The sequence below is a fragment of the Phoenix dactylifera genome, chromosome 3 (genome assembly GCF_051530095.1).
Source record: "Phoenix dactylifera cultivar Ajwa chromosome 3, Ajwa_hap1_PhDact_Kaust_v1.1, whole genome shotgun sequence".
NCBI lineage: Eukaryota > Viridiplantae > Streptophyta > Magnoliopsida > Arecales > Arecaceae > Phoenix > Phoenix dactylifera.
In genome coordinates this window covers 39,320,875-39,340,310 of record NC_143192.1, presented here as the reverse complement: position 1 = coordinate 39,340,310, position 19,436 = coordinate 39,320,875, and the positions used below count along the sequence as shown (strand labels likewise).

The window sequence follows — 19,436 nt, the reverse complement described above, 5'->3', positions numbered from 1 at the left end:
CGTAGTGGCTCTGCTATGTGTAGTGGAGAGCTCAGTCACCGACGTCTGAAGCCCAGTCACCGACATCTGAAGTGCGTCCAGCTTGTCGATGAGTACATTCGACAAGCGCTCGGCCCCCTCGGTGGTGGTGTGCATGTCACGACCTATGTCCTCTCGCATCTGTCGAGTGGTGCTCGTGACCTCACTCATGCTGTGGAACTGGGCCTGGACCAAACTCCGGACATTGTAGATCTCTTCCCGTACATGAGCCGTCATGTCAGTCACGGCTGTCAAGGAAGGGACCAACTGAGAAGATACGGGTGCAGGAGTGGGAGCAGGCACCGCACCTCGGAGCTCCCGAAGCAGCTCATCCCTCACATCTCTGACTATCTCCTGTCGCAGCTCCCGGAGCTGCTCAGGATCAATCCGGACCTCCATGGATGGTGGAGCCGAGGAGGAAGGTCCGGCGGAGGTGGTAGGAGCAGGAGGAGTGGATGGAAGGTCTGGATGGTCTGGAAGGTCTGGGTAGTCTGAATCGGGCTCAGGACTGGGTGAAGGTCTGGTGGTCTGAGCGGTGAGGGTAGACTTCCTAACCCATACCCCCTCTCTCTTCCGAAACCCCATCCTGTGTAGGGTCCCCGCACGCGTGCGATCAGTCCATCGCAAAGCGCGAAAGGGCTCCCCCTCAGGAATGGGAACCTCGTACTCCCTAAAAAGAAGGGTGAAAATCATGCCGTATGGGAGGGTGAGCCTAGGTCTATCTAGGGGCTCACACATATACCTATAGATGAGCTTAGGGAAGTTGATTGGGGTGTCCTGAAGGATATAGAACATAAGAGCTAGGTCTCTCTCATTTACAAAATCAAATCTCCCTGTCTTAGGGAAGATGGACCTAGACAAAATACTCAAGAGGATCCGCACCTCAATCGGTAGTGAGCTCGCGGATACCTCGTCTAGAGGTGACTGGGGTGGATGTCCTAGAACGGCCGTAAGGGCGTCAACCCTATCCTCAGGGTGTGCGGGAGCCACCCCTGCTAATGGAAGGTGGAGGATGTGGGCAATAAGATCCTCCGTGACACGCAAAGGGACACCGGCTACTGTGCCCTCGATACCTCCATCTCCCCGATGGACGGTACCATAGAACTCTCTAATAAGGCCCGGGTATGTGGGGAGGTCCAGTGTAAGGAAGTACTCTAGGCCCTGGGCCCTAAGTCTATCACCTATGGTGAACCCTTCCCGGGAGAGGAAGTCGAAATCGACATACCTCCTGGTGGAGACGACCTTCCCGGCCAATGGCCTCGCGGGAACCGCCCTAGGCGGGGAACGAGCCGGAGGTGGTTGTCTCGCGGGATCGTGCCGCGCCTTGGAGCGCCGCTCGGGACCGGCCTCGGGTCGGGACCTCTTCCTAACTACGGTCTTACGCGGCATTTTGACCTAAACTGAGAGGAAAAACCTAGAGGACGGTGAAGGACCGACAGAAAAGACTCGGAACCGACCGGGAATGACCTAGGAAGGGAGGAGAACTCAATGTCCGGCGAAGAATCGACGGAAAAATGGCTTGGAGACGATCGGGGACGACCTAGGAGTCGGCTCTAGGGCTTTTTGAACAGTGGCGGCTTGAAAGAAAAGTGTTTTCGAAACGACAAATCTAGGGTTAAAAAGTCGAATCCCGACTGCGAGTCGACTCCACTGAGTCGCGAGTCGACTCGACCTCGAGTCGACTCCAGAATATGCGAGTCGACTCCCCCTTAGGAGCCGGCTCTGAAACTTACTCGAGTCGTCTCTAACTTTGGCACGCACCTAAAACTCATGCTATAATCGTGCCGAATGACCGAAAATCACTTAATTAAGATCTGATTTGATGATCATTGGAAAGAAAACCTATTTTTAACCACATTGTAATCATCAAAATCAATGTATCTAGTGGAACCACTAGGATGGATCAATCACTCCTAATCCCCTCCTAAGCACACTAAACCTCTCTTCACTTAGGGGTTTTGTAAAAATATCTGCCAATTGATTATCAGTACAAACAAATTGGAGTGTCACATCACCATTCAATACATGATCTCTTATGAAGTGATGTCTTATCTCAATGTGTTTAGTTCTTGAATGTTGAATTGGATTTTTAGTTAGATTTATGGCACTTGTATTATCACAATTAATGGGAATTTTATCTTGTTTAATGCCATAATCTTCTAATTGTTGTTTAATCCATAAGATTTGAGCACAGCAACTCCCGGCTGCAATATATTCAGCTTCAGCAGTAGACAATGCAACCGAGTTTTGTTTCTTGCTAAACCATGAGATAAGATTTTCTCCTAGAAATTGACACGACCCGCTGGTATTTTTTCTATCAAGCTTACATCCAGCGAAGTCTGAATCTGTGTATCCTATTAAGTTTAGGCTAGATTCTTTAGAGTACCATAGCCCTATGTTCTTAGTTCCTATTAGGTATTTAAAAATTCTCTTAACTGCAGCTAGGTGTGATTCTTTAGGATTAGCCTGATATCTAGCACACATGCACACACTAAACATAATATCAGGTCTACTTGCAGTAAGATACAGTAAAGATCCTATCATACCTCTATAAAGTTTTTGATCTACAGATTTACCTGATTCATCTTGGTCTAACTTGCATGATGAGCTCATGGGGGTGCTGATTGATTTGTTTCCCTCCATATCAAACTTCTTGAGCATCTCCTTAATATATTTGGCTTGATTGATGAAGATGCCTCCTTCTGACTGTTTGATTTGTAGCCCGAGGAAGTAGTTCAGCTCTCCCATCATGCTCATCTCAAACTCACTCTGCATCAAATCAGCAAACTCTTCGCAGAGGCGATTGTTAGTAGCACCGAAAATGATATCATCAACATAAATCTGTACTAATAACATATCTTTATTTTGCTTTTTCAGAAATAATGTTGTGTCTACATTTCCCCTAGAGAATTCATGTTCTAATAGAAATTTGCTAAGCCTCTCATACCATGCTCTAGGTGCTTGTTTTAAGCCATAAAGTGCTTTGTTCAGTTTATATACATGATTAGGGTATTGATGATTTTCAAAACCAGGAGGTTGTTCTACATATACCTCCTCATTAATATACCCATTTAAAAATGCACTTTTTACATCCATTTGAAATAGTTTGAAGTCCTTAGAGCATGCATATGCTAATAGTAGTCTAATCGCCTCAAGTCTAGCTACGGGAGCAAAGGTTTCATCAAAATCTATACCTTCTTCTTGATTATACCCCTTTGCTACTAGTCTAGCCTTATTCCTTATAACAATTCCATTTTCATCAAGTTTATTTTTATAAATCCATTTAGTACCAATAATTGGATATTCAGAAGGTCTCTCTACTAGATTCCACACTTTGTTTCTAGTAAATTGGTTTAGTTCTTCTTGCATTGCATTTATCCAATTTACATCATTTTCGGCTTCTTCTATATGTTTGGGCTCAAAGTGTGAAACAAAAGCTAGATGGTTATTCAAATTCCTAAGGGATGCTCTAGTCCTAACGGGTTGAGATGGATCATCTAGAATTAGTTCCTTAGGATGCCCATGAGCATACCTCCAAGCTTTAGTTAGCCCATGATCCATAATAGCCTCTTGGCTTGATGGTTCTCCTTCAATCAACTTTTGATTATCATCTTGTAATCCCATCTTATCTATCTTTTCTTCAAGTATTTCAACATCATCATCAAAATTAACCTTCTTACTAGACGAGATGTCACTAGAGTCATCAAAAACAACATGTATAGATTCTTCTATAACTAAGGTTCTTTTATTAAAGACTCTATAGGCTTTACTAGTTGTAGAATAACCTAAGAATATTCCTTCATCAGATTTAGGGTCAAATTTCCCTAGATTATCTTTTCCATTATTATGCACAAAACACCTACATCCAAAAACATGAAAATAATTAACCTTTGGTTTTCTGTTTTTCCACAGTTCATAAGGTGTTTTCTTTATAATGGGTCTCAATAGAACTCTATTTAGTATGTGACAAGAGGTATTAATGGCTTCTCCCCAAAAGTACTTAGGGAGGTTACTTTCACATAACATAGTTCTAGCCATTTCCTCTAGTGTTCTATTCTTCCTTTCCACCACTCCATTTTGTTGTGGTGTCCTAGGTGCTGAGAAATTATGGGTTATCCCTTTCTTACTACAAAATTCATTAAATGACTGATTTTCGAATTCGGTACCATGGTCACTTCTAATGGCTATGACTGAAGACTCTCTAGCATTTGTTACTTCCTTATGGAACTTCTTAAACATAGAAAATGCTTGATCCTTATGCACTAGGAACATGACCCATGTGTACCTAGAGTAATCATCTACTATAACTAGACCATATTTATTTCCACCTAGGCTTGTTGTTCTAGTTGGACCAAATAGGTCCATGTGTAATAATTCTAGAGGCCTAGAGGTAGAGACACATTTTATGGATTTAAAAGAGTTCCTAGATTGTTTGCCAAATTGACATGCTTCACATATTTTGTTCTTTTCAAATTTTAATTTTGGCAAACCTATCACGGAGTCTCTTTTAACTAGTTTAGTTATTGTGTCCATGCTTGCATGACCTAACTTACGGTGCCATAACCAACTAGCATCATTATCTTTAGTTTCATTTACAACTAAACATTGGTTATGTTTTGCAAGATCTTCTAGGTCTACAACATATACATTTCCACGTCTAATCCCTTTAAAAACTAAACTATTATCATTAGGATTTGTTATAATGCATAGTGATGGCTTAAACATAACATCATACCCTTTATCACATAATTGACTAATGCTTAATAAGTTATGCTTAAGACCATCAACATATCTAACATTATCAATAAAAGTAGAAGGGGTGATTTGAACTTTACCAATACCAATGATGTGACCTTGGTTGTTGTCTCCAAAAGTCACAGCACCTCCCTTCTTAGCTTCAAGGGTGAAAAATTGATCTTTGTCACCCGTCATGTGCCTTGAGCAGCCACTATCCAAGTACCAGCAGTTTTTGTTGACCTTGGCTGCAAGACACTCCTACACAAGCAAATCATGTCATCTTAGGTACCCAAGTTTTCTTGGGTCCTTCATGGTTAGTCAAGTTGGTTCCTTTTGGAACCCATACCCTTTTAATTTTTTTTTTTATTTTATTTTTCCTAAAATTACACACATTTGCTTTATGACCTATAGTACCACAGCAAAAGCAAGTTATTTTCTTAGTTTTATTTTCTCCGGCTTTAACAAAGAAGTTACTAAGAAGTTTTTGTTTATTTCTTGGTTTATACCCTAAACCCGCTTTATTAAATACGGCTCGTTGACTATTAAGTATCATGTTTAATTTTTCAGAACTATATGTAAATTTTTCAACTAAGGGTTTGTATTTGTTAAGTTCTTTAGTTAGAGTTTGATTTTCTGCTTTTAGGTCATTAAGTTCTTTTGTGAGATCCTTATTTAAGATTTGTTTATGATTTTTAAGTTCTGAAAGTTCCTTAGTTAGTTTTTCATTATCTTTAGTTAAGGTACTATTCTTTTGAGTTAAAAGTTGGTTGCTTGTCTTAAGTTCTATATTTTCTTTGATGATTAAATCCTTATCCTTAACTAATTTATCGTATTTATGTAGGTATGATTGATTAGCTATTTTTAGTTCTTTATTCTTAAGATTTATGGCCTTATATTCTACCATTAATTCATTAAATGCATCATAAAGTTCATCAAAAGAAAAATCAAGATACGTATCGGAAGTTACCTCGTTTTCGTTGGCCATGAAGCAAAAATTGGCCTTCTCTTCTTGTTCATCATCTGATGAGGAGGATGATGAGTCGGAGTCGGATAGTGTAGTGACAAGAGCCTTTTTCTTCTTGTACTTACTCCCCTTCTTCAGTAGGGGGCACTCTGCTCTTATGTGACCCGGCTTCTTGCACTCGTAACACCCAATCTCCTCATTTTCCCTTTCCTTACCTTTGTCCTTGCGGTAGGAATTTGAGGGGCCTCTCCTTTGATGATACGCCTTCTTGTGGTTGATAAATTTCTTGAACTTGCGCACAAGAAGTGCCTCACCATCATCTTCCTCATTCTCTTCTTTGTCACTGCTGCTACTGCAAGACAAGTCCTTGTTAGATGAAGTAGACTTAAGAGCTATTACCTTTTTCTTGTGGGAGGACTCCTCTTCGCTGTGTTGCTTCATGGTTAGCTCGTGAGTCATTAGGGATCTAAGGAGCTCTTCAAGTGGAAGCTTGTTCAAGTCTTTAACTTCTTGGATTGCCGTCACCTTGGCTTCCCATGACCTTGGTAGGCAGCGAAGTATTTTCCTGACAAGATCACTGTTAGTATAGCTCTTGCCAAGGCTTTTTAGGCCATTGACAATGTCAGTAAACCTAGTGAACATGCTAGTGATTGTCTCATTAGAATCCATTTTAAATAGTTCATACTTATGAACCAATATATTAATTTTGGATTCTTTAACTTGATTCGTGCCCTCATGGGTCACTTCAAGTCTATCCCAAATCTCTTTTGCAGAGTTGCAAGTAGAGACCCTATTGAATTCATTTCTATCCAAGGCACAATAAAACACATTCATAGCTTTAGAGTTTAGTTGTGCCTTCCTCATGTCATGTTCATCCCAATCCTTTTCTAGTTTGGGTACCTTGACACCCTCTACATATATGGATGGGATGTATGGGCCATTTACTACAATGGTCCACATCTCATAGTCTTGGGCTTGGATGAATATTCTCATCCTAGCCTTCCAGTATGAGTAGTCGGATCCATTAAAGAAAGGGGGTCTTTGGGTGGACTGACCCTCAATGTGGGAAGATCCAAATGGGGTTGTCATTTTGATCTTTTAACTCTTGGGTGGAAGAGTTTAGGCTCTGATACCACTTGTTGCCCAGATAGACAACCCAAGAGGGGGGGGTGAATTGGGTTTTAAAATAATTTGAATAATTAAAACGATGTGGTTGACTAATTAAAAACTATTGCAAGTTATTTAATTAATGCTAAGTGCTGTGAGTGATGTGAGGGGAAGAAGAAGAGAGACAATCCAACACAAACACAAGGTTTTATAGTGGTTCGGAGCTAACCCTTGCTCCTACGTCCACTCCCCAAGTCTCACTTGGGAATTCACTATAACCCCCTTGGATTACAGCCGGTTGTTTTCCAAGCTCACAACCAAACTTGTTGTTTTACGAGCTCACAACGAACTCGGTCGGTTTTCCCAGGCTCACCGACTAGAACCGCCCCGATTGTTTTCCCGGGATCACAATCAAACCCTTACACACGTTGGTTTTAACTCGGCTCACCAACCAACCTCAATCCCCTTGATTTAATCCCCGATTGAACCAAGTAAATACAAGTTGTAGAAAGAAACAGAAAATGAGCTTCTCAAAAAGCAGATGAAAACAATATGAACAATAAATGAAGTTAAGAAGCCTCAAACGCTTTTAGATTGGAGATGAGGAATGGCTTCTTAAACTTCTGGTCTCCTCTTGAAAGAGTAGTTGACTTGAATGCAGGAGAAGGAGGCTTTAATTGCTGGGAGATGTAGTTGGAAGCAGTAAATGCAGATCTTCCTCTTTTTCGTTGAAGAGCACGTTGCAGAGCTTGAATGCTTGATTAGTTGGAGTGGAATGGTTGTTCTCTACCTTGCTACAGTCCTCTGTGGCTATTTAAGCCAACCCCCACGGAAACTAGCCGTTAGAGTGCTTTTTCTGCCCGTTCTGAACACTCTGCGCAGCCTGACAATATGACCGTTGGTGGATTGGAGTCGACTCGCGCGATCAGGAGTCGACTCGGCTGTAGCGGGAGTCGACTCAAGCTTTTCCGGAGTCGACTCGGCAACTGTTCCAAATTTGAATTAAAGTTGCCTTCACGACTGGGAGTCGACTCGTCTTGACCTGGAGTCGACTCGCCAACTTCTGGAGCTGACTTGGCAATTTTGGAGTCGGCTCATCCACTGAAGTCCGTGGATCCAATTTTGAATTTTGTCCACTCGAGTCGACTCGACTGTCCTGGGAGTCGACTCGAATCTCAGAGCCCGAACTCCCGATCCTCTGTCTTTTGGCTCGTCCAGTCTTGGAGTCGACTCGAATTTCCTCGGAGTCGACTCGGCTCTCAGTTTCCGAAACTTGGTCTTCTACCTTTTGATGTGAAGCTGTCTTGGAGTCGACTCGAGATGTCTGGGAGTCGATTCGAATCTCAGAGGCAGTAACTTGATCTTCTGTCTGTTGATGATCGCGGAGTCTCGGAGTCGACTCGCGTACTGCGGGAGTCGACTCGAATCTCAGAGTCCCAAAAATGCTCTCTGACTTTTTCTTTGTGTTCTGCTGAGAGTCGACTCATGCTTTCTTTGGAGTCGACTTGCCACCTATCGGAGTCGACTCGCGTTCCACTGGAGTCGACTCGAATCTCAGACCCGAAAACTGTTCTCTGACTTTTCTGCCTGTGACTGCTTGGAGTCGACTCTTACTTCCTTGGAGTCGACTCGGTGAACATCGGAGTCGACTCGCGCACTTCGGGAGTCGACTCGCTGACAGGTTCTGAGTTGAAGCTTTCTGTCCTTCTGTCTGTTCTCAGTCGGAGTCGACTCGTACTTATCTGGAGTCGACTCGAGCTCGTGCCAGTGAACTTGATACGCTTGGAGTCGACTCGTGATACTCGGGAGTCGACTCGAGTCTCAAACATTGGTTCAAACAGACTCCTTAACTTATCCAAAAATTATGAACCAAGTCTTGGGACACTTAGACAGGATTTTCACTGAAACACTCAATTGAATTCATTAGTAATCAAAAGATATACTCAAATGCTTTGAGCTCATCAAAATCAAATGGGGTTTTAATCAATCACTCCACACCTTTTCTTTCCTTTTTCTTCTTTTTCTTTCCTTTTCTTCCTTTTTTTTCTTTTATCTTCTTCTTCTTCTTCTTTCCTTTTTTTCCTTTTTCCTTCATTTTTTCTTTTTCTTTCCTTTTCCTTATTCTTCTTTTTCTTTCCTTATTTGCTTTTACTTTCCTTTTTTCTTTTTTTCTTCTTTTTCTTTCCTTCTCTGCACACAATTAAGTATTCTTTGCATTACACAATTAAGTATGTGTAAAAAAAACTTAATTGTGTACAGAGAATACTTAACTGCGTGCATCACACAGTTAAGTACTTTTTGTAGACAATTAAGTTTTCTCTGCGCACAGTTAAGTGTTTTATGCATTACACAATTAAGTTAAGTATTTTCTGTATATAATTAAGTCTTCTCCGCACACACTTAAATTTTCTCTGTACAAAGTTATGTGTAGAGTTGGGCACTGGGCCGGGCCGCCCACGGCCCGGCACAAAGCGGGCCGTGCCTGGCACGGCCCGATAGCTACAGTGACGGGCCGTGCCTGGCACGACCCATTTAAGGGGGCCGTGCTGGGTCACAGGTTACTGGCCCGCGGGCCGAGCCCGGCACGGCCCGCTTCGGGCCTGGGCCGGCACGGCCCGCTCTAGGCCCGCGGGCCAAGCACGGCACGGCCCGCGGGCCAGCCCGGCACGGCCCATAAGGGCCTGGGCCGGGCTGGCCCGCGGGCCTGGCACGGTCCGGGCCTGGGCCCGGCCCGGCCCGATAAAAATTAATGCTTCATAAATTTTTTTAATAAATTAATAAATATTGAAAACTAAGGATTTATGAATATAAAGCCACCGGAATGGTGGGGGGTTTGGCATAGACCCCTACCAGTTTATTAATTTAAATCAAAATGGTACATGAAGGGAGGTTTGGACCTTGGTCTGACCTCCAGAATACAATAAGAAAGGGCCGAGGTTTGGACCTTGGTCTGACCTCCAGAATACAATAAAAATGTACAATTATAAAAAATTAAAAAATCTTACTAATCATCAGTGATTCAGTGAATCAGTATTCACTCTTCAGTCTTCAGTAGTGTTTGTATCATCATCATCAGAGGATGTTGTATTATGTCCATCTTTATCTTGAAGTCTTGCCTCAGCATCCAACCAATCTTTGAAGCAGAGAAGCATCTCCACCGTTTCGCCCGTCATCCTACTTCTCTTTTCGTCAAGAACACGCCGACCTGCACTAAAAGCGGATTCCGATGCTACCGTGGACATCGGCACAACTAAAATATCGCGTGCAATTGCAGACATAACAGGATATTGATTTCTAACACTCTTCCACCAAGATAATACATCTAGATTCTCTATTTGATTTTCATCATATGCAGACTGAAGATCATTTCGTAAATAAAATTCTAGTTCACTACTTAAAGATAAAGAAGATGAAGATAAACTTGAAGCATGTGTGTGTCTTCTCTGTGCAATGAATGAAAAAATAGATGACGAACGAGAACTACTAGAAGAAGAAATAGAGGTTTGTATTTGTGTTCTAGATCCACGAATTTTTTCATCATATATAGCATAAATATCATAAAGAAGTTGTTTTACCTCATTTTTAGCAGGTTCAAGATCTTTAATCATATTTTCACAGTATGCATCAAGTAAAATTAGCACGCCATTTAATTTAACTCTAGGATCAAATACAGCAGCTAAGTTATGCATAGGACATATCTTGTCCCAATACTCATTCCATTTAGATTCCATTAGGTCAATAATAGGCATTAAAACATCATCATATCTATGTTCTGAAAATTTTTGACTAATTATATATGCTTGTTGTAAAAATGAACATGAAGTTGGATAATAAATACCAGAAAGAACATTTGTAGCATTATAAAAACTAAGCAAAAAATCTTCCAAAATTTTTTCTTTATTCCAATCAGTTTCAGTCAATGTAAAGCCTAATCCACGATCATTAATATATGCACTTAATAAGTTTTTATATGGGTATGCATCATGTATCATGCTATATGTTGAGTTCCAACGAGTAATTACATCAAGTTTAAATTTTTTAAAACGTTTACCATGATTTATACATAGTTCCTTAAATTCTTGAAGTCTGGATCTTGAAGCATGAATAAAAGAAACTGCATTTCTAATTTTACCAATCACATCTTGAATCATACCCATGCCAGCTTGAACAGAAAGATTTAAGATATGATATGCACATCTAATATGCAATAAATTTTCATCTAACATGAGATGCAATGAGTCTTTTAATAATGCAACAGCAGAATTATTATTAGATGCATTATTAAAAGTAATAGGCATAATTTTATCATTAATATTATATGAACATGCAGTTTGATAAATGATATTTGAAATTTGTTGCCCAGAATGTGGAAAATCAAAAGCACGAAAAGCAAGAATACGTTTATTTAATTGCCAATCATTATCAATATAATGAGCAGTAATGGCAATAAAACAATTACTACCTACAGATGCTGACCAAATATCAGAAGTTAATGAAATTTTTACATTTAAAGTAGAAAGTGTTTCAATTAAACTTTGTTTCATTGCTAAAAAGTTAGTCATAGCTACTCTTCTAAATGTACGCCTACTAGTTCTTTTGTAAGCAGGTTGTAGGTTTAATTGAACATATTCTTCAAAATTAAAAGATTCACATAAACTAAAAGGTAATTCATCCTTAACTATCCATTTTACAAGTGCTTTTCTTTGATTTTCATGATTATATGCAAAATTACCTACAAGTAATCCCCCTTGTATATTAAGGGTACTTTGAGTTTGAGCATGAGAATCATGCATCCTATGACTCTCTTGATGTCTTTTTAAATGCCCTGTTCCCCCACTACTACTACAACTATAAAGTTTGGCAGAGGCAGAGCCGCAGAGCCGAGATTCTGAGCTTCCTCTTGTGCTCTCAACAGGAGTGACCTTCTCTTCTCAACAGGAACCTCCTCTTGTGTAGCACTTGAACACTTGCTAAATGCAAACTAAAAATTAAATTGCTAGAAGAGCACTTTAGAAGAGAGAAATAATAGTAGTAGAGAAGGAGAGAATAGTTGATTTGGTGTGGTGAGAATGAGGGAGGAAAGGGCTATTTATAGAAGCCCAAAATTTTTTTTTCCCAAAATACCCCTCAATTCAGTCGTTATTGGACTGTTGGGAGGGGTAAAAATGTCATTTTCCCAAAATAGCCGTTGGAAACGGCTATTTTCCTCCCCCCCCTCTCCAGACGGGCCGTGCCTGGCACGGCCCGTTTGCGCCCGTTACGGGCCGTGCCAGGCACGGCCCGTGGCGTGCCGTGCCCGCCCGGCCCGCCAATAAACGGGCCTGGGGCCGGGCCGGGCTTCCTTTTGCGCCCGAGACGGACCGTGCCGGCACGGCCCGTTTTGACCTTGGGCCCGGTGGGCCTGGGCCGGGCCGGCCTGGCACGGCCCGATGCCCAACTCTAGTTATGTGTTATCTGTACACAATTAAGTTTTCTCTGCATACACTTAAATCTTCTCTGCACACAGTTAAGTATTCTATACATCACACAGTTAAGTTAAATATTCTCTGCATACAATTAAGTCTTCTTTGCACACATTTAAATCTTCTTTGCACATACTTAATTATGTACAGAAAATACTTAACTGCGTGCATCACACAGTTAAGTGTTCTTTTTCTTTCCTTCTCTTCTTTTTCTTTCCTTTTTCTTCTTTTTCTTTCCTTTTTCTTTCTCTTTTTTTCTTTTCTTTTTTTCTTTTTTTCCTTTTCTTCTTTTTCTTTTCTTTTCTTCTTTTTCTTTCCTTTTTCTTCTTTTTCTTTTCTTTTCTTCTTTTTCTTTCCCTTTTTTCTTTTTCTTTCCTGTTTTTCCTTTTTCTTTCCTTTTTCTTCTTCTATTTCTTTCCTTCTCTTCTTTTTTTTCTTCTTTGCACACAATTAAGTGTTATCTGCATCATATAGTTAAGTGTGTACAGAGAAGACTTAATTGTGTACAGATAATACTTAACTGTGTGCATAAGTTTTTCTGTACACAATTAAATCTTCTCTGCATACACTTAAATCTTCTCTGCACATAGTTAAGTATTTTATGCATCACACAGTTAAGTTAAGTATTCTCTGTACACAATTAATTTTTTTCTACACACATTTAAATCTTCTCTGCACACAGTTAAGTGTTCTATGCATTACACAGTTAAGTGCTCTTTTTCTTTCTTTCTTTTCTTTTTCTTTCTTTTTTTCTTTTTCTTTCTTTTTTTCTTTTTCTTTTCTTTTTCTTCTTCTTTTTTTTTCTTTTTCTTCTTTTTCTTTCTTTTCTTCCTTTTTCTTTTCTTTTTCTTCTTTTTCTTTCCTTTTTTTTCTTTTTCTTTCCTTGTTTTCTTTTTCTTTCCTTTTTCTTCTTCTTTTTTTCTTTTCTTTTCTTTTCCTTTTCTTCTTTTTCTTTCCTTTTCTTTCTTTTTCTTTTCTTTCCTTCTTTTTCTTTCCTTTTTTTCTTTTTCTTTCCTTTTTTTTCTTTCTCTTTCTTTCTTTTTCTTTTTCTTTCCTTCTCTTCTTTTTCTTTTCTTTTTCTTTTTCTTTTCCTTCTCTGCACACAGTTAAGTCTTCTCTACACGCACTTAAATCTTTTCTCAACATAGTTAAGTATTCTATACATCACATAGTTAAGTTAAATATTTTATGTACACAATTAAGTCTTCTCTGCACACACGTAAATCTTCTCTGCACACAGTTAAGTATTCTATGCATCAAATATTTAAGTATATAGAGAAAACTTAATTATGTACAGAGAACACTTAACTATATGCATCACACAGTTAAGTGTTCTCTATACACAATCAAGTCTTCTTTGCACACACTTAAATCTTTTTTTTCTTTTCTTTTCTTCTTTTTTTTTCTTTCCTTTTCTTCTTTTTTTCTTTTTTTTTCTTCTCTTCTTCCTTTCTTCTTCTTTCTTCTTTCTTCTCCTCCCGCGAGCTGGCGGCGCCGAAAGGGGGCCGCAGGAGAGGGCCTGACCGTGGTGGCTTTATTTATTTATTTATTTATAATTATTTTATTTTATTAAAATATATTATTTATTTATTTGTTCATTTATATATATATATTTCTTTCTTTTTTTTTCTTTTCTTTTCTTCTTTTTCTTTTCTTTTCTTTTTTTTCTTTTTCTTCTCTTCTTCTTCTTTCTTCTTTCTTCTCCTCCCGTGAGCCGTTGGCGCTGGAAGGGGGCCGGGCCATGGCGGCCGTTGGAGGGAGCCGCGGGAGGGGACGGGGCCGCCGCCGGCGGCGGCCGCTGCTGGCCAGTGGAGAACGCCTCTCCTCCCGAAAGGTCGGCGGCTCCAGAAATGGGCCAAGCCGCGGCGAACGCGGGAGGAGGACGAGCCGTGGCCGGCGACGGCCGCAGGAGGGGGCTCGTGAAGGGGCGGGGGCATTCCTGGCGGCGCGGCCGTGGGAGGGGGCGAGCCGGGGCTAGCAGCGGCTGTGGGGGGAGCTCGAGAGGGGGCGAGGCCGCGGGAGGGGGTTCGGGAGGGGGCGAGGCCGCGGGAGGGGGCTCGGGAGGGGCCGCCGGCGGCTGCGGGAGGGAGCTCGGGCGGGGGCGGGCCGCAGTCAGCGGCGGCCGGGCCTTTTTCTTCTTCTTTTTCTTCTGGGAACGGAAGATCAGGAGGGGCAGGGGCACGGGAGGGGGCGGGCCTGCGGGAGGGGGCGAGCCGGGGCCGGTTGTGGCTGCGAGAGGGAGCTTGGGCAGGGCTGGGCCATGGTCAACCGGTCCGTACCTCCTCCTCCTCCTTCTTCTTGGAATAGGAGATCAAGAGGGGCAGGGGTATTTTCGGCATTTTATTGAAAAAATAAAAGGGCCTCGGGGACCGGGAATTAAACTTGGTGGAGATATTGGACGGAACATTTTAAGACTGGTCAACGGGACCTTTTGTTATAACGCGGTCTTTTGGAGGGTGGAAAATTAATTATAAATATAAATATATTAGTATTTGATCCGTACCTAATTTGATTTCACTTTTCAGTCTTAAAATACACTGAGGCTTCTTTGACTCTATGAAGGGGATGGACTTATATTTATATGCCTATCCAACGAAAGCCTGATATAAAAATTCTTGGAGCTGTTGCTCTCATAATGGCTTATGCCCTAAGCATCTCGTTAATATAATCTGAAGCCTTAAATTTATCGGTTCGCTGCCAAAATCCTGCTATGACCTAAACTGACTTCCAGTGAAATCACGCTGACACAACACAATAATTTTGGACTGGGTTATTAATTTGCTGCTATATTTCCCTTGGACTTTCCGCAAAGAGTACAACTTTTTCAGTTCCACGAAAAGATTAAATTGATATTCAACTCTACATTATTTATGCTTATGTATACTCATATACTTATACTGCCCTCCGTAGGACTTGGGAATAATTCTGATAAGCCTCACTGGTTGTATTATTGAACTTCCACCCGGCGAAAGCAATCAGAGTGAAGAACTGAGTTCTTGTTCATTAGTCTGAGGAATGTCTTCACCAGAGTAATTCTTTCTTTTTGTTTCTTTTTGCCATCAAAATTAAATGTTTGAGAAACACGGCAAGACCATCAAAAGCAAATATTTCAATTCCTATAACCTCCTTTAGCTTCGTATATAAAATGAATTATTTTTGCTCATCTGGAAAATGAAGGGCATCATCACACTGACATGCCAAACACATGGGCAGTCCAGACAGAGATAGGGTTGCATCTTTCGCACTAAAGAAAGGCTCATCTTGAGCCACAATGTATCTAGAGTCAGGTGATCGTGGCCCGACATGGTCCGGCACAAATTGATATTGCACCTCAAAGTAGCCGCTGGTGTTAGTATCTTTGGCGAGAGATTTTTAGGTATGTGCCCATCTAACTGCAGGTAGTTGATAAGTGATAGGTATGTGCCCATTGATGATCTACCGCACAGATCTCAAAGCGCTCCAAGGTTCGACAATGTACATAGATCTCAAAATGACACGTGGATGAATCCTTCTTGCACGGTGATACATCCCTGGTTCCGTGCCGTGGGGATCCGGGATCATATACATAAATAGTTGGAACGTTATGCTGAAGCTTTTATTTCGAGCAGGGTTCGGCTACTATTTCTCCGGCGAACTTGGCCCCTTTCCGGCTCAAACGAAAGGATGCAAGGAAACATCGTTGTGTTCCCGTTCTTGGCCCAGGGCCACATGAACCCCTGCCTCGACCTCACCCGCCTCCTCGCCGCCCGCTACCCCGAACTCACCCTCACCATCGTCACCACCACCGGCAACCTCCCCCACCTCCGCCGCCTCTTCCCCTCCAATCGCCTCGCCGACCTGCCCTTCGACCCTGCGGACCACGGCCTCCCCTCCGACGCCGACACCTCCTTCGCCCTCCCCGCCCACCTTATCGTCCCATTCCACCGCGCCACCCTATCCCTCGAGCCCTCCTTCCGCCGCCTCCTCTCCGACATCTCCACCGCATCCGACGAACCACCTCTTCTCTGCCTCATCGCCGACATGTTCTTAGGCTGGACCGTCCCCATCGCCCGCTCCCTCGGCGTCTTCCACGCCGTCCTCCACACCTCCGGCCCCTTCGCCATGTCCATCTATAACCATTTTTGGAGCCACGTTCCCCACGCTCTCTCCGACGCCGACGAGTTCGCCGTCCCGGGCCTCCCCGGCGTCACCATCCGCCGCTCCCAGCTCTCCCGCAACATGCTCTCCGCCACCTCCCCCGACGACCCCAACTCCGTCTTCGTTCGCGAGCAGGCCGACCACTGCCGCCGCTCCGACGCCACCCTCTGGAACACCGCTGACGCTCTCGAGAAGCCCTTCCTCCAAGCGTGGGCCAAATGCACAGGCCTCCCCGTCTTCGCTGTGGGCCCCCTCTTCGCCGCCATCCCCAAGCCTCCCTCCGGCCGCGGCATCAAGGACGAAGGTGCCGCCGGTGCGGCGGCCGGTTGCCTGGCGTGGCTGGACCGACACCAGCCGGGATCGGTGGTGTACGTGTCGTTCGGGTCGCAGAACCGGCTGCCGGCCGCGGAGGCGGCGGCTCTGGTGGCGGCGCTGGAGGGGCAGCGACGGCCGTTCCTCTGGGCGGCGCCGGCAGCGGACCAGGCGCCGGAGACTTTCACCGGGGAGGGGGTGGGGCTGGTGGTGAGGGGGTGGGTCCCGCAAGTTGAGATCCTGGGGCACACGGCGACGGGGGCGTTCGTGAGCCACTGCGGCTGGAACTCGTCGCTGGAGAGCCTGCGGCACGGGGTGCCGGTGGTGGGGTGGCCACTTGTCGGGGAGCAGCCGTGCAACGCGAAGCTGATGGCGGAGGAGCTCGGGGTGTGCGTGGTGGTGGGGAGCGCAGCGGAGGCGGCGGCGGCGGTAGCGGAAGTGATGGGGGAGGGAGATAGGGGAAGGGAGGTACTTCGGAAGGCGAGGGCGGTCGCGGCGGAGATGGAGACGGCGGTGTCGGAGTCCAGAGAGGCGAAGGGATCGTCGCTCAGGGCGTTGGATGAGTTCGTCGAGATGATAATCAGACGGACGGCGGCAAATCCGCCCAAGCTAGGGGGTACACCAAATTAACGGTCAGGGATGTGATTGCTAGGTGCTTTGTGCAGCGTGTCCGGCAAGCCGACAGGTGGGGCCGGATGTTCCCCATCGTCTTTCTGTACTTCTTTTAAAAAAACGTGACCGGGCTGATCCCGATCGCTATCGCTACACATTTAATGCAAAGTTTCTCGTAAGAGTCAAAAGTAGTCCTTGCGTGGTGTGCTCGTAACTTTTCTATTTTTAGTTTATTCCTCGTAATTTTTTTATGGGGCACCCGAAGATATTATAGAACTAGGCTGCGTTAAAAGTTTTGCTCTTGACCCTTTTTTTTTTATTCATTTGATCGACGCTAGCTAGTTTAGTTGATAGAGTTGCTCGACTTGTTTTTTCATATATTTGATGGATTTAAATCCTGCATATGTCTCAAAAAATAGCTCCTTTATTTGATATTCAAATTCGAAATCTACTTGGGGAACTGCAGCCTCCTATCATGGTGTAGAAGCTATCTATTGGGGGCTTTTTTTTTCCACATCAAGTGATTGGAATTTGTAATTTTTGAAATTGGACCATCATCTTATTTGGTTCCATGGAAACCCCAGCTGTAGCCTCTAAAATCTAAAAGGTTAGAATGTCCTAAGATACTCTAATAACCTCATATAACTCCTCTCCATGTATTTTAATGCTATTCTAGTTGATCTACCAGTATATGAAATCATTATTTGAATTGTAATAATTCTATATAGGAAAAAAGTGTTTGGTTTGATCTGATTATATTGTATTTAGATGTGGCCCACACTAACACTGCATATTTTTTTATTTTTTTTTAGAGGATTTTAATCTAGATTTTGCATTTAATATAAAGGCCTTTAATACGATGATAAGATGTAGATTGTGGTCACAATATAGGATGAGCTCCCTGTCTTGTTTTATCATAATTCAAATAGGAGATAATAACCATCCTAATCTCCTCAACTTGCCTCTAATGGATGATGCGTGTTATAAAGGAATATCTTATGGACCTAGTAATCTCTAACTCGTCTAAGAGAGCCTATGAGGTTCTCCCACCGAGATTATTCAGAATTGGAGTTAAGAAACCAAGATGCTCCTCTGTGGGTGGCAAGAAATATATCCAATTCCTTTTTCCATATGACAACAAGGTAAGTGTCGAGAAAGGTGATGACTAGACTTCATGTATGTGATGCTATTGCCCTATAGCTCCGAGTAGATATTTTCAATCATTTAATTATTTCATTAAAAATGCAATTTCTTTGCGATAATCAGCGCACATGCCCTAGTAAGAAGTGGGACTATAATGTGGTGCCGAATACTAGTACACCATAAAATACCTACTACAAAATCGTGTTTTTATGATCACTCCTACATGTTATTAGTAAGCTACATAGACAATAACATGTTATGCCTGATGTAAACTTGGTTATATAGTTTATCACCAAAGCTGATAATTAGCTTCGCTAATAAATTGAAACTTGTCTCAATAGTTTCACCTCTTTGTTTAGCAATAAAGATTCAGGTTCGACTCTTGGATGGTGCTTCTCGAAAATTAAAATTTGAGTAATTATAGTATGGACGGGTCTCTCTCTTTTTGTATTTTTTTTAAAAAAATTAAAGTAAAAAACCACTCTATTTAGCATGTAGACTGGCTCTGCATTAATGGAGTATCTCAATAATCTACTTTTGCGAACATTCGATCAGACTAAAAATAACTGTTAACTCTATTTGGTTTGTTGCAAAAGGAGCATATAATCTCTTTGTCCTCTTCAAAAGAAATCCTGTGATCTTCAACATAAAGCTACTATCTTAATGCAAAACAATGAATAATCATCAAGCTTGGACTTCGTTCATGTGAAAAGGTGGCACAGACGGAAAGATTATAACAAATATTTCACTTGCAGGCCATTTGAGCAGTAAAAAATACATTGCATCGTATCTCTAGAACATTAGTGTCAGCTTCGCCTATAGAATATGATAAAATCTAAAGCATCTCTTTGTAATTGAGTTTGATCTCAAAAACCCTCTGGCTTTTCAAGGATAGGCTCCATTTTGACAAAAATTTATACTATTTGCGAATGCTTTTAAATACT

The 19,436-nt window shown here is 42.5% G+C and overlaps 1 protein-coding gene across 1 annotated transcript; it reads left to right on the top strand.

Annotated features, from left to right (window-relative positions):
* Positions 1-15,906: 15,906 nt before the first annotated feature.
* On the top strand, positions 15,907-17,534 carry LOC103697038 (crocetin glucosyltransferase 3-like). The gene has a single exon (XM_039123072.3). It carries the CDS (start codon positions 15,952-15,954, stop codon positions 17,365-17,367), a length of 1,416 nt encoding a protein of 471 aa, XP_038979000.2. The 5' UTR covers positions 15,907-15,951; the 3' UTR covers positions 17,368-17,534.
* Positions 17,535-19,436: the final 1,902 nt, after the last annotated feature.

Bases quoted from the DNA above. Each gene is read 5' to 3' on its own strand.
- LOC103697038 (XM_039123072.3), top strand. From the start codon at position 15,952: ATGCAAGGAAACATCGTTGTGTTCCCGTTCTTGGCCCAGGGCCACATG.